Source organism: Octopus bimaculoides, chromosome 18 (genome assembly GCF_001194135.2).
Source record: "Octopus bimaculoides isolate UCB-OBI-ISO-001 chromosome 18, ASM119413v2, whole genome shotgun sequence".
In the NCBI taxonomy this organism is placed as follows: Eukaryota; Metazoa; Mollusca; class Cephalopoda; order Octopoda; family Octopodidae; genus Octopus; species Octopus bimaculoides.
The window spans coordinates 17980968-17997530 of NC_068998.1; the positions used below are offsets into that span (position 1 = coordinate 17980968).

The 16563-nt window shown below is 33.8% G+C and overlaps 1 protein-coding gene across 11 annotated transcripts in view; it reads left to right on the top strand.

Moving 5' to 3' along the window:
- LOC106882892 (phosphatidylinositol 4-phosphate 5-kinase type-1 alpha) overlaps positions 1-16563 on the top strand; it is a 234919-nt gene that overhangs the window by 189001 nt on the left and 29355 nt on the right. For 9 of the 11 annotated variants that reach the window (XM_052974610.1, XM_052974612.1, XM_052974613.1 and 6 more), the window contains one exon: positions 1217-1423. The exons of the other annotated variants lie outside the window; for them this stretch is intronic. In XM_052974610.1, the coding sequence (XP_052830570.1) occupies positions 1217-1423 (207 nt within the window). The remainder of the gene's footprint in view (positions 1-1216; positions 1424-16563) is intronic. 11 annotated transcript variants of the gene reach the window in all.

Here is a 16563-nt window from a genome sequence, read left to right on the forward strand (position 1 = left end):
TATATATATTATATTATATTATATATGTTGTATTATATATATCTATATATTATATAATATATATGTATTATATGTATATGTATGTATATATATATGTGTGTATATATATATATATATGGACGTGTATGTATATATATGTGTGTGTATATATATATATATATATATGCATATATATATATATATATATATATGCTTACAGATGAGAACCTGCTTAATAATTGTCAGACAGTTTTCTTTATTTTTTGGTTCCCTCTATCCTCATGTCAAATCTTTATATAACAAAAGGAATTGGTATATGTTACTGTGATTTGGTGTTTGCTTTCTGATATCAACATATTATGTTTGCTTGTCTCAACAGCTTGTTGTGAAACTTACCAAACTGCTGGTCAACAAGACTGCATCTGTTCTGAATATTAACATGTGCTGTTAATTTTTTTACATCATTGAATATGAATAAATTTCTGATATGTAGTGAAGTAATAATTTATATATATTTTTGTCTTTAGATGGTTGTATTTCCAGTTCATATTTTGAAATTTTATATGCTGTTTCTGATCTGATTACATTTTATGAGATATTTTAGTATTAAGTTTAATTTGAAGGCTAACTAATGTAGAATAATTTTCTAGAAAGATAGCTTATTATTGGAGGTTAGATATATTATACATATCATAGTTGAAAACAATTTATAATTCAATACTTATAATGTTAATTAAAAATGAAACGTTCATCATTTAATTAATTGTTACCATCATAAAATATTTTGAAATGTTTTCTTTTAGAATCAATACTTTTTTAATAAGTTAACCTAATTCCTATATTTCTGCTCCAGTAGAGTGTAAACAGTTGGTTTCTTTCAATAATTATTGCTTCTTTATGATGTGTTTCAACACACACATTTTTGAAAAGTAGAGCTAAGATTTGACATAACTTCTTTGATCGACTTGCAAATATAACAACGAGCTCTACTGTAGCACCCTACTGACTCAGGCTTTCGTTCTTTCTATAAAATTACTAGCCACAAACAGAAGTCTTCATATGTAAACTTAAATAAAAAGTAATAAGATCGTTTTTTTTGTTCTTTATATTGATACACTTGTCCGTAGAGTTATATTGTAGTAATGTGATTTGGACTATTTGACTAGTTATCTCTTTTACTGAGGAAGTTAAGCCTGTTGTCTTCAGGAAAATTTTGACTTCGCTGATTTCTTTTCAGACACCAAAAGAAAGGTCTATCCTCCCGGAAAGATTATCTCCATGTGTAATGATCGGATTCACTGTGGAAACTCTGTCAAACCTCACTGCCAGCACCATGGTTTGACCAGAAAATACATAGACTGCGGAAGTAGAGCTAGGTTAAGCCAGAGTCTTCCGACTATGTGGGCTTCGGCTTTGAGTATGGAAAAAGAGTCCACATGCAGTGGTAAGACTTGCCTGTCTGCTGGCTCCGTCTTCTGTAGTTCCCAATCGAATATCAGGGGAGAGCACTCTCATCGCCACCAAGAAACTAGTTACATGCATATTTTTAGAATTATCTCCCTTGTTTAGCTGGCTGATTTAGCTTTAGAAAACAAACTACCCTAGAACTTATTCTCCTGCTTGCATCTCAGTCATCTCTCTCTCTCTCTCTCTTTCTCTCTCTCTTTCTCTCTCTCTCCCTCTCTCTCTCTCATGATCATAGAAATATTTTACCATCATGTGTGCATATAGTTTAAAATGAATGTGTACTACAGCATTTTTGTTTAGCTGTGACCTAACAGTCGTGATGAAAAATAATTTATACTGGTGTGTGTTTGTATGTAATTAGTCTGACTTCGGTTTCTATTGATTTTTTTCCTTGCTGTGAAATTTTTAACAATCTTTTCATTTGGATTATATAATAGAAAAAGGAAACACTATATGAAATATTACTCTTTCAAAATCATATTTTACTTGTTTCATAAACTGGCATTTGACTTGATACTTTTCAGTTTTTCGAGACAGAGCTTCTTCCTCTGCATGTATTTCTCAGTCAGTTGGTTTAGCAGCCACAGTAATCCTTGGTTGATCCCTTTAGAATATGAGCATTTTTAAAATCAAATTTTTTAATGTCTCGTAGAGTTGGCGTGTTTTATTCAGTGGAACACTATCAGTTTGTTTTCTAATTTAAGGTTTTCCAGTATCAATTCTTATTCAGATATTTATGTCTTAAAATAAGTATCTGTCAAGATCCATGAGCAATATTTTAAAGTGGGGTGTATTCATGCTTTGCAGAAGGACTGCAGTTAACTAATGCTGTAATATATTTTCTTCTTTTTTATGGAAAGATGAAATCCAGTTGTTAGGATGAAATTTTAGCAATATGGAAGATGTAGCATTGTTAGAGACTGTTAAGTCTAGTATGTAGATTAAGGAGGAAGTGTGGTTGTGTGGGGAAAAAGATTGTTTCTTAACTTCATGGTTTTGGATTCTGTCGCACGGTATGGCAACTGCAGAAAGTGTCTTCTACTATTTTCCCCAAGTGATAAAAGCCTTGTGTGTGGATTTGGTAGTCAGAAACTGAAAGAAGCTTGTTGTGTGTGTGTGTGTGTGTGTGTGTGTATACTTGTGTCTGCTTGCCTTGAGATCATGTAGTAGTTGTAAATAAGTGTCATTGTCATACAATAAACTTCATCTGATGCTTGCGAGCATGGATGAGTGGGCATCAAAACAATAATGATGAAATAATGACGTGTGATTTATTAAAGTCACAATTTGTTTACTATAAAGTATAGTAGGGTCAGTCGGGCACCATCTGTGAGGAAAACAGTACCATGACGCAATTCATTCTGCCAGAAATTTGGAAACAATATGCTGTACTGCTTGGCATTTGTACCAGAAGCTCCAAGACAAACATTTCAGAGTGTTTGGGTTTCAGTCTGAGGACATGTACTGAGAGTGATAAAAATCCAACATCCAGTCAACATCATGGTGTTTGTAGTGATCACTAGTGATGGCAACGTTATGCCTCCATTCATCTTCCCACACGGCCTCAGTTTCAACATGGAGGCCTACATCAGGTGCCTGGAGGAGGCAGTGCTGCCCTGAATCAAGAGAGTGACTGTTGGAAGTCTGGCAACAGGACTCTGCACCATGCCACACAAGTAGTAGCACCCAGTCATGGTTGTCAGACAATTTCTTGACCACATCATCCCTAACATCTGGCCACTTAACTCCCCAGATTGCAACCCACTTGTTTATTATGAGTGAGACATGAACAAAACTCCTTGTAACATCAAAGGTGAACTGAAGCCAAGGATTATGGCAGCATTCACCAACTTCAACAAGGAGACTGTCCAGAAGAGCTGCAGGAGATTCTGAAGTCGCCTGGAGGCTGTGGTTGAAGGCAATGGCGATTTTATTGAATAAATTTACTCTTTAATATTTCAAGCTATTTTTATATAATTTTGGTAAATATATCTGTTAAAATGAGATGTCAAGTGTCATTTTCATTTTTGCACAAATTAGATGACAGTTTATTCACCGCACCCTGTATATATATATACACCGCACTCTGTATGTATATATATATATATATATATATATATATATATATATACACAAAGTCAGAGAAAGAGAAGTAGTGTGATCCATCTTCTCCAGACTAATAGGAGTTTTGCAACTAATTGCCAGCCTGAAGATTTGCAGATCAATGTCTACAAGAATAGTATGGGCACAAAACGTATTTAGGGTCTAGTTTGAATGTGTATAAGGAAACTAGTTTCACTAAAGATACTCATAAAGCAAGAAGTAGTGCTAAACAAGTTAGCTTATTAGGTTTACCACCCAAAGAAGTTATTCTGAAATATTTAGTTGATGTGGTTGGTTAGTTCTACTTATATTCTGCACAATAGTAGGTGTTCTTATGTCATGAATGGTCAAAGACTGCACTGTTCTCAGGCCATCTAATGTGGTTGTGTCTGAGATAACATGTTTTTTGTGGCTCTTACTTGTGAAATATGTATTGATGGTTATTGAAGAAGAAAATACATGCTGTCTGCTCTAATTGCTTTTTGTTTTGTTTATTATGCCTCTTCTCCACAAAATAGCATCCAAATCATTCTCTACTATATAAGAAAAAAAAAAAAAAAAAGAGAGAGGACCCATTGAGAGAAGATGTGATAGCCATAGCTGAAATCTTGGTTTTCAGTTGTGTGTATGAAGATTGGGATTAATGACAAAAGAGTTAACAAAAAATAGGTGGTTTTTTTCATTGTAGAGTGTTGCTGATAGTTATTCAGCTTGAGCAGTGACATATAGGAATTCTTGGTAAGATGACCAAAATGTGTAGACACAATCAGGGTAGTGTTGAAAGCTCAAAGGTCATATGAGGTAGTTTTTGGTCCTTGAACAGTATCCCTTGTATGAATTGTCTTTTGTCAGTTTTTAATGTGTTTTGCAGTTGGGTGTAATTATTCTGAATTTTGGTAAATTTTCAGTTTCTTTTGTAATTATAAGATGGTTGAAAATCTTTACTCTATTTTTGTGTACTTCAAAGTTAAAGATATGAAAGACCAAAAACTAGTATGATAAATTGTTAAGTCTATTAAATTGACCTCTCATACTTCTGAGGTTAAATATTGTAACAATTCCCAATAATCAAGTCCCTGGGGTCAATATAATTAACTACACTTTTAAAGGCCAGTACACCAGCACAGCTACAAAAGAATGACTAATACCAGTAAAATAAAAACTAAAATAAAAAAATGACTCTCCAGTCTACACTCAACATAACCTAACCCTAACCCTAACCCTAACCCTTCTGCTCATTTGTGATCAATAAGTAAAGTCTGTCTTCAGGTATGAGTCATTATCTTTATCCATTGTATTAATTTCTTCACGAATTTACTACCTTCCTTGCTTTTAGTGTGCCAGGGATTTGTTTTTACAAATATTCTAACTCCTTTGGTTATTTTCTTTAGATTACTTTGTTCTAGAAATAATAATTACCAGATTAGGCTGGACATAATTATTACTGATTAAGTAAGATACTATTTATTTCTCCTACCTCACTTTAATAGATTATAAAAAGGTAATAGGAAATTTGACATAAAGCTTTACATTATTTTTTCATCTTGATCTATTCAGCTTTTTAGTTCAGTTATAATTAACAATTATGTTTGTAGACCCTTTACTTTCTTCTGATGTAATCAATCCTTCACTTAAAGATGGATTGTCTGGGTATTGATGGTTCACTGAAGGGGGCTGTAATATTTCAAAGGGACTGGATTAGATTTTATTTTGAGCAGCATTTTTTTATCACAGATTTTTGTTTTCACCTTTCTCTGAGAAAAGTATTTTCTACTGCAACTTTGAGCAGCTGAAAGTATCCTCTCTTCCATGATAAGCACATCAAACTGTTACCAGTTTTACCCACTTAAGGATAAACCCTGAGAACTGGATGTTAATGTAACAATCCTCAATCCTCTGTTATACATTATACTCAATATCTTCAGAAATGAGATGTACCTCTCCATCATATTTGTTAATGTTTAGGTGGATTGGGCCTGTGACAGTTGAAAATCTTTGCCAGAGATACATTATTTGACGGTCGACATTTGTGCCTACTATTTGTGGTTATTACTTATTATGTACTATAAAACAAACTCCTATAAATATTTATAGTCAATTCCTTTATTGACCTCACCACTCTGATGAAACCTATTCGAGTTATCCTGTTTATACTAGTTTCGTATTTTCTTTGTCAGAAGTATAGATATGAATTTCCGTTCTATATTAATAAAAAAGTTTAATATTATTCTTTAATTTCATTTAATTTTCTAAGAACTATCTGAGGTCTTGTATAGGTACCACTAGAATTTGCTGCATCATTTCTAAACATGTGATTCAGAAATATATTAGGGATTACCTCAAGTGCATTTATATATAAAAATTCACTGTTGGACTCTTTGTGGAATAAACATTGTTATTGAGAATGTATATAACCGAATATTTTCCGCTACAATTGTATTTGACTTATTATATCTATCTCATGAATAGGTATTAATCAGCATCTATTCATAGTGCTATCCAATGCCTGTGGCACTGAGGGAACCATTGCATTGTGTGTCAGCCTGCTAAAAATTGCAGTTAAATCTTCCTGATATCACACTTCAGTAGAGTAAGAAAAAGGAAAGGCTACATTAGATATTGTAATTTTAAGGTATCCATAGAAATATGGGATTAGTCATATTTAGGAAGCCTTAGATCACAGGTCTGCTAGAACAGATCTAACCTGTGGTTAAACAACACCATGCTACATTTATAGTTCAATAGTAAATTTTGATAACATCTTGTTCATGAAAAATATTAAGTATGAATCTCATATTTTTTTCATATAGAAATGATTTAGAACAACTCTAACTGTTAATACATGTATACCCACATTTATCCTCATGATATATTTTTAGTACTTCCACTGCTTCTTGGTGAATGTGACTTTATGATATTTTTCTCTGCTATCTAGCTGTTTATGTTCAGCATTGATGGTCATCTTATCAGAGCATCTCACCATAGGCTGCTTCTTTAGAAAATACTTCTAAAGAAGTTGTCTTGGCTCTGCAGCTCAAGGCTCATAAAGTGAATGGGTTTTACCCCAGGAGCCTTTTTTCCTTCTACACCATTCTATATTATTAATACTTGACTATCAGCTATCACTCTTAAGAGCTATTTCTGGAAGATTGTGTTTTCCTTAGGACTACGCAACAGATTAATGGGTAGTTATTCTCCCATTATTGTTGATAAAATTGTTGCTTTATGTGTGTGTGTGTGTGTGTGTGTGATAGACTCATTCAGTCATTTGGGATAATAATCTACATCAGCCACAAACAGTTTTCAACTAAGTGTATTGGAACATCATAAAATTAAGTGCTTTGCCTAAAGACACAATGTTCCAACCAGTCTAGAATTTGAACCTGCAACCTTATAGTTTTGAAGCTAACAACTGAGCCACTAAGCTTTTGGGCTAGCACTGCACTATTATAACAACATGCAGGATATCTGGAAAGACATGATTTGTATACTTCCTTAATTTATTTTGATGCTTAAATTTATATCTTCCCATAACATTGTTTCGTTATGTTAAAGTACCTTTATGATAATGCTTTAGAAAAAGATCGAGGTTATTGAAATGAAAGCTTATTCCTCCTGATGTCATGTCGTTAGGGCACCAAATCATCCTTGGTGTGGTCATCTTTGAATATTTCTCAAATTTAACAACTTCTTCGTTTACTCTGTTCATGTTTACTTGTCATACTTGATTCCTTTCTTGAATTTTTTCTTCATATTCTTCCTGTTGTCCTTGGCTTGTTTTATTTCATTGCACATATCTCTCTCTCTCTCTCTCTTACTTTCTCCCCCCCTCTCTCTCCGTCGTTGTTTCTCTCTTCCTCTTCTTTTGTCTAGTTCTCTCTCTCTCGTTATATACTGTATAATCAGCTCTCTGTTCACCGTCCTTGCTCTCTCTTCGTACCTGTTGACTTTCTTTTTGATATTGTAGGTATCCTTACATGTTTGTGCTCAGTCCTGTTGGCTCCTCTTATTTTGTTAGTTTTATCTTCAACTTCCTTGTATTTTCTCTTTGTTTTTCTCTCATCTTTTGCCTGCACCACCTCATTATTTTTCTCTTCTTGCTTCAAGTCTTTGAGTTTCTTTCATAGTGAAGGTTGTTCAAATGTGAAGTAAGAATAATATTTGTGCTGGTGACATATAAAATGCACCCGGTACACCTTATGGGGTGGCTGGCATTAGGAAGAGTATCCAGTCATAGAAACCAAGCTAGAACAGATTGGAGCCTAGCGCAGCTCTCTGGCTTACCAGTTCTAGTCAAACCATCTAACCCATGCCAGCATGGAAAGCAAATGCTAAATGATGATGATGTGCAAAAAATCTGTAAAAGTGTCAAAAGATAATGAGAAACTGAAATATCTTCTTAGCTGTCTGCCTGTTACCCCATGAACGTAAAAGTGAAGGGAAAGGTGATTTTTAGCAAATGAAATTATTAAGGAGTGAGTGTTTTGTTAGCAATTGAAAATAAGAAGGAACATAAAAAACTATGATACACAATCGTTCATACTCCCACCTAGGCACAATTACCCAAATTGTTCACACAATGTTTTAACCAATGCTCTGGTTATGATATTCTACTACTGAAAATTGCTTTGTGAGAGAGGATCCAATAAAACACAATATTAGATGCATTCTTTGAAAAGCAATGTGTGAGAAAGACCTGCAAAATAGACCCGCATCACAAATATATCTTCTGTCTTATTTTGCACAAAACCTTCCAATTGAATTAACAGTGAGTTGGTCTGTGTTCTTGTGGTTAATGTTGGTTAATGTAGATCTATTTAATAATTTAGAAGAGTTTCTAGTTTCTATATAACAGTTTTTACATCTTAATTCATTAAACTTGTATCCCGATTTCATTGTTAACTTTAGATCATAATGCATAATATCACATTGCATGAGGTCAGCTAGAGTTAAGTGTAGGGTGTAACAGCAAGTTTCTGTGTGTGTTTTGTCATTTGGTGATGTTTATCACATTAATCAATGTTTGTATTACTGTTAAAAATATGAAGCTCCTATTTCTATTTGCTTTATCTAATGACCCTTATATACTGCATTTTTAGAAATGCATCTGAGTGCCGACATATTACTTTGTTTGTTTGTTTGTTTTCTTTGTATGTATGTATGTATGTATGAGTGTGTGTGTGTGTGTGTGTGTGTGTGTGTGTGTCTGTCTGTCCTTGTATGTGTGTATGTATGTATATATATATATATATATATATATATTTGAAAAAATGAATAGAAATAGCTTTTCTGTAGGTGTTTATAAATGGTTTGTAAACAGAAAAGTTATTTCTATTCATTTTATCAAATATACAATATTGTGCCAAGGACTTCCTATTTCTTATTCTACAATATTTATATGTATTTCACAATGAATTATTATTACCTTTCTATGTTTCCTAGCTCACAGTGTCTTCATTTTGAGGTCTTAGTTATTCCTCCTTATTTTATCTAATTCCATAGTGTCTTTTTTGTTTTAAACCTTGGCACCTAGTCTGAAATATCTTCTTTTTATTTTGCAATAATTCACCCAAATGGATAAGAAACCCTATTGAAATGTTGGCGACTATTTGAAAACTTTAATACTAAATTCTTTGTGTGCTTCTTCTGTGTGAATCGCTCTCATATTACACTAGTTACATCATAAGTTGTCCTCTCTCCAATACAAATAGAAAATTAACACTTCAGAAACCAATATGTGTACATTGCTGCATGCTTATGTATGTGACAGTATCTTACATCTTGAATCACTACATCTCGACTTGTTGGTTGTCATGAAAGCATTTTTAACCCCTACTAGTCTACCTTCGTTAATTCCACTTACTGGTATATTTGAACCAGGATTTTTTCATGCTGCTTTCAAAATACATTTGTATTCCTTATAAGTTGCAAATCAGGGATCACTTGACTGATAATGCATGGATTAGCTTTCAGAATTGACCAGAATTTCATGCCTTACTGCTGTTTATGGAAACAGAATTTAATCCCCGAATCTACTAGATATACTTCCCATCCTCTAAAACTTTGTAGCTTGGTATTGTAGTTCCATTTAGCTTGTCCACTATAACCTGTAACCTGTAACCTACAACCTGTGTAGTCTTCTCTTTTACATGTTCTCACTCACCATTAAAAAGAGTTTATTTTTTTTCTTTTATATTAATTATGTATGTGTGATGGGTGTGTGTGTGTGTGTGTGTGTGTGTGTGTGCATATACACACACAGAAATAAATCAGTAGCAGGAGCCACGTGTCTTTATATTCATATATTTGAGTGTATGTGTGTGTGTGTGTGTGTGTGTGTGCGTGCTCATTATTGTATTTTCATTGATTTTTAAATTTAAATATGTTTGTGTAAGTTTGTTGTATTTATTTATGTATTTATATTTGTATATTATTGTAATGAACTTTGATTCAAACATTGAATACAAAATAAATTGGCAATAGAAAAAGAAAAAATCAAAAATCAAAAAATCAAAAAGGAAATTCCCTTAGCGATAGAAATTCTGAAAACAGGAAATTCACACCTGGCTAAGTCAACAGACTTTCAGCCTACCAGTAAAATGCCAATGGTTTGTGTCTTGTCACAAATGTTATATTGCAGCAGTGTGTCCATAGCCATGGTATTATCACTCCTAAAGATGCAAGTCTAAAGATGCCTGCAAATAAGCACCATGCAAGTAGACAGATCCTTGTTGTAAGCACTGTGTTGTCTCTATAGCTGTGGTACTTTACTCCTAGTAATGCGAGTCCATGTAGCTACAATTAGAGACCTTGAGAGCAGATACTGTACAGTCACAGCTGTGTGTACTTTACTCTTAGTAATGCAAATCCATGTAGCTACAGTTAGGCATCTCGAGAGCAGGTACATGTTCTTGCTATAAGTAAAGTGATGTGTCCATATTCGTGGTTCTTTACCCTTAGTAATTGAAGTCCATGTAGCTTCTAATGGGTACCTTGAGAGTAGATACAGTTCTTGCTCTAAGCACTGTACTATGTCCCTGATCATAGTACTTTATTCCAAATGATGCAAGTTCATGTAGCTGTAAATAAACACATTATTAAGTAGATACAGGTCCTTGCTGAAAACAGATGGCACACTGTATAATTAGCAAGTTTCATTAGTTTACAAATTTGTGGACCTAGGCCCTGACAGAACACTCAGGCTGCACCTGTTTCAACTGATTCTGTCACTCTGTGCATACAAAGAACAATAATGATTATACATTGGCTTCAACATAACATATGATTTTTATGTTATTGTTCTTGTTGTTGTTGCTTTCTTTAGTCTGAATCAAAATTTCAACCAATTTCAATTTGAGTAAACAGTTTTTTTTTGTTTTTTTTTAAACTTTGTTTTCTGTTCTTGTTAATATTATTGTTTTGATGTTTTTTAAAGCTTTATTTGTTTTTTGATTTGTTAAAAAAATTTCTAAATTTTGTTTTAATGTTTTTTTTTTGTTTTTTTTTATTTGTGAATGTTTTTTAATTCATGTAACAAGTGTATTTATTTTTTTTTTTTAATGAAGTTTTGCTACTAGTAATATTTTTGTTTGAACTTTGGCAGTGAAATCATTGAAATATCCACAATCAAATAAATAAATAAATTAATAAATTAATTAATAATAATAATAATAATAATAATAATAATAATAATCCTTTCTACTATAGGCACAAAGCCTGGAATTTGTGGGGAGGGGACTAGTCAATCACTTCGACCCCAGAGTTCAATTGGTACTTATTTTATTGACCCCGAAAAGATGAAAGGCAAAGTTGACCTCGGTGGAATTTGAACTCAGAATGTGGTGACAGGTGAAGTACCACTAAGTATTTTGCCTGGTGTGCTAATGATTCTTCCAGCTCACTACCTTAATAATAATAATAATAATAATGATAATCTATTGTTGTCAATGACCTCCAGGGAAAGAAATGTTGCCAAATACAGAAAACCATATAGAATATGGGGCTTGAAACAGGAACAATTCCTGCAAATAATAGGTGTCTATGCAATGACAAAAAGACAAGTAGACAAATATATAATTAAACCCCCTGGGACTTACAATATGCATAACATATAGAAAATAGCATTACTAGGCACCACACACATATAACATAGAGCACTTTCAATACAATGAAAATAACAATACCAAAACAAAACAATGTGTAAAGCCAAGATACACAGAGCTGCACTTTGTAGCACAGTAAAAGCATACAGTTAGTATAAAACTTTTGAATAATCGTTTCAAATTTTGGCACAAGGCCAGGAGTTTTAGGTGAGTGGGGGATGGCTAGTCAATTACATTGATCTCCGTGTTCAACTGGCGCTTATTTATTGACCCCGAAAGGATGAAAGGCAAAGTTAACCTCAGGGGAATTTGAACTCAGAGGGCAAAGCCAGAAGGAATGCTGCTAAGTATTTTGTCTGGTATGTCAGCTCACTGCCTTAAGATTACTGAATAATAATAATAATAATAATAATTTATCTTAGATCGGATCTGTGTGATCAATGAACTATTCTTTGTGACTGCATAAAACCAGGATACTAAGTAGTGTTGATACTATGTAATTAATGGCGATCTCAAATTTTGGCACAAAGCCAGCAATTTCATGAGAAGGGATGAGTCAATTACATCGACCCCAGTACTCAACAGGTACTTCTTTTATCGTCGCTGAAAGAATGAAAGCAAAATCAACCTTGGCAGAATTTGAACTCAGAAAGTAAAGATGAATGAAATACTGCTAAACATTTTGCCCAGTGTGCTAACGATTCTGCCAGCACTTTGCCTCACTATGTTATAAATATTAGTTACAATATTGCTATTGTATGTTGTTGTAATTACAATATTATTGTGTAAGTCTTTGTTGAATGAGTGCTGATAGGACTGTACTCAAGAAGGCCCGTCCTCCACAGCAGAAATGTTAAGGGTTAAGGTCCCCTGATGAAGAGGATTGGCCTGCAAGAGTCTTGTTCTGGTGTCATGTAAAAAGCACTTGTGCCGGTGCCATGTAAAGCTGCTCATGTCAGTACCATGTTAAAAACACCCAGCACACTCTGTAAAGTGGTTGGCATTAGCAAGGGCATCCAGTCATAGAAACCAAACCAAGTTAGATTAGAACCTGGTACAGCTCTCCAGCTTGTCAGGTCCAGCCAAACTGTCCAACCCATAGCAGCATGAAAAACAGACGTTAAAAGACGATGATAATGATGACGATGGGACAAATTAAATAAAATGTTCAACTTGACTTTTAGGCCTAAAATACCATTCTGTTTAACACTGCATACCTTCCTGGTTGTTTGGTTCCTTTTGTGAAGTTAACTTCATAGCAATTATACAGACCAGACCTCTGCTTCCCTCTCTCCCCATCCACGTTTCTCCAGCTGAAAGGCTGATATTGTCTTCCCTTTAGACATCATCAATGATGTGGAGAAAAGAGGAGAGATTTGAATGTATGGATAAGTACTGGTCTTCCACAAAAGACTTTACCCATCCATAGACCCTGGAGGGGAACTTTCCAAGGGTAGAAATCCAATGATCAGAGAAGAGACTCTACATAAGGTTTGCTTTGGAAATTGACAGAGGCAAGATGTAGGTGATGAAACTCAAGGTTACAATTTTTTAGGAAGAAATATCAATAGAGCTGGAAATATTCTGTATGATTGGTAAAGAGAGTAATTTTAGTCACAGCTGTAATGGGGATTTGAGAGTAGCAGAAGTTGTTGTAGTTTTAGTGTGTGTGTGTGTGTGTGAGTGTGTGAGTGTGTGTGAGAGAGAGAGAGAGAGAGGCAAGCAGGCAGCACAACATGGCTTGCTTAATTTTGATAACTACTTTATTCCTTCTGTTTCTTATCTCTTTTAGCTTAGGAACAGAATGATAATTCTTTCTCACTGTAAAATGATTTAGGTATTATTCTGGTGGTGGTGGTAGCAATGGGGCTGCTGCTAACAGTTTCTGAAGGTAGAAATTAAAAAAAAAAAAAAAAAAAAAAACTGATTACTGTAAACTGTAGAGTTTTAATGTATGCTTATCTGCTAAACTGTTCAATCAACCTCAAGGTTAAAAAAAAAATAGGTGGGGGTGGGAGGAAATTAATTTGTTGTTGATGATGGTGATGATATTTTCGTTTTTCTTATTAGCTAATATAAAAGTGTAACTGAGTAAAATGTGTTGAATTATTTAAGAAGTTTAAGGAATCAGACTGAAGTCAGTGGAGTGTAAAAGACAGTTTGTGTGAATATTTAGCTCATTGGACAAACTTAAGTGACAATTTCGTTAGTCCAAGTGAGAAAATAGTAGTGATTACTTGATTGGTAATTAGAGTGAGACAGGTTGAACGAGATTCATTATGTAATGGCATCTCGCTTATATTTTTACAAAATTTGTTTCCATACATGGAATATCAAAATTTAATGACTCTATTTTTATGTTTGCATATGGATGCATGACATTGTTCTTCCTTGAAATAGTTGTCTAGAAAATGAAATAGTCTCTTTGGAATGTACCTGGCTGTCAGAGATTATATTTTTTATGTTAGCTGGGAGAAGAGTCTGCATTCATGCTATCTGAAAAACTTTGACTACAACATTGTGATAATTAGATGAGGTTTAGTATGTTTGATGCTCAGGTTGAATAGTTGTGGATTTGTAGGTTAGTAAGTTGAGGAAACAGATGAGGGGGGGGGGGAAGAGAGAGAGTATGAAGAATAATGGCTGTAATGCATAAGTTTAGAGGGCTGGCAGTGAAGAGTTAGCAACCTCTGTTCCTTGAGAAAGCAGTGCAAGAAGACAGGACACTGATTTATCGCACATGTCTGTTATTAGGGATAATCATTAATATCTTGAAAATAAGGATTTTAATGATTGTTAGTTTTGTCAATCATTTTAGGTAATCTTTAATCGGGTACAGCCAGGATGTCTGTGAGTGATGAATGCACCAAAGTTGTATCAACAGCACTTTGAACAGTTTAGTATAAAATATGTTTTTATTGTTGCAATGACTACAAGAATGACTATAATATTGCCTGGAAGTCTTTGTTGATGTGGTGCTGGTGTTAGTAGCAAGGTTTCAAATAATGTTGGGAGAAATTAGATAAAGTTTTCAACCTGATTAAGTCTAAAACACCACTCAATTTGACAGCAGTAATTTGGGCAAAAGGAAACTAGATTTTTCCTGTGGAGTATTTAGGATCTGTATGAGCACTTATCAAAGATTATTGGGGCTAACAATTATAGGACATATAATGCACTTATCACTGTACATGTCAATTAGAACTTTCTTATCTTTTAATCTTTTTTCTCTTTTGCATGGAAGTTTTCAGTAGATTTTATTTTATCACCGATCCATCTTTTGTGCTAAACTGTCATGCTATTGGGAAAGTACAATAATAATGATAATTAAAATTTAGTCCCCTGATTCCCATCATCAGTGACAATTTCCATTAGTTTTGTTAAAATAGTGCAAGGCATTTCTTTTTGTTTTTTTTTATCATTGTATTATGTATTATTTTATCTTTTTCAGTGTTGTTTATGTATTTTCCCTTCTACTTCTGTTCTTGAATTAGTTCAGTCAGTTGAACTGAACTATAGCTACATAATTAACTGGTCAGATTCTCCAGAACTCTCTTTTTCCTTCATTTCTTATGCATCAGATTTGTCATAGTATTTGACTTTTCACCTCTTCAAGCTTCTGATATTTTTTTGATGAAAGCCTATATTAATGGTCGCAGAGTTTCATTTCAAAACTTCAGGTAGCTATACTTGTTGACAGTTATTATGCTCAGTTTTCTCTTCACTCTTATCTAGGAATGTCTAAAAGGGCTATGAATAGTGTCCTTCCTTTCCTTACAAAGAAAAAAAAATTCTTTATTTTTACCCACTTGAAACTATATGCTCATGTAATTTACATGAAGCATCACCATTCCAGTATATAAATGGGAAGATAATAAAAAGCCAATTAACAATGTAAATCAGAGAAAAAATTATTTATTCAGTATTACAGCTTTAATAAACTGCTATCATAAACTGAAAGATTTGGTAAATAAATTGTAATTAAGCCCACCAATTGTAATGACATGCACTGAGAGAGACATACAGTTTGGTAAGTGGGTAGCTGTAATAATCAAATCATACAATAAACTACTGATAACTCCTGCTATTTGTTGAACTGTGGTTGCCAGCATCTAACCTGTATTGCTTCTTTGCATTAAGCTACCAATACTTCTATCAAAGGCCTTGATAGAAACCATAACTTTTGTCTTTTTGATTGCTTTCGACATACATTTTAAGAGATAAGTCTTCCATCTTCACTTATCCTTTAATATGCATATGTGACTCTGCTTCTTACCATCATCATAATTTAACATCCATTTTCCAAGCTGGTATGGGTTGGACAGTTTGACAGGGAGCTATCCAGACTCCAATTGTCTGTTGTGGCATGGTTTCTACAGCTGGATGCCCTTCCTAACAAGAAACATTTTACAGAGTGTGCTAGGTGCTTTTTATGTGTCACTGGCATGGGTGCATTTATGCAGCACTGACACAAGTGCATTTTATGTGGCACCAACACCTGCAAAGAACAAGCTTGTATGTATGGATGACTGAGATAAGCATTTTTAATGGGGACAGTTTAATGGTGTCCATATTGTACCAGGATAAGAGACTTGGTATGTCAGGTTATTAGAGAAGGTCTTCATGGATGAGTGAGTGATGTTAAATCCATCTCTCTGTATGGCACTACATATACACATTAAAAAAGGAGCACATTAATATAACAGTCTGGTCTGTTAGAAGACATTTTGGTATCAGTCAGAATACAATAGTTATGGTCTCTATCAAAATTTTTAGTTACTTATATACCTTGAAAGATTTAGTTGAACAAATCAACCCCGGTAATTATTTTAAGTACATTACTTATTCTGTTAGTCTCTTTTGTTTTAACCAGACTGTAGGTTACAGGGATGAAAACAGACTAACACTGGTT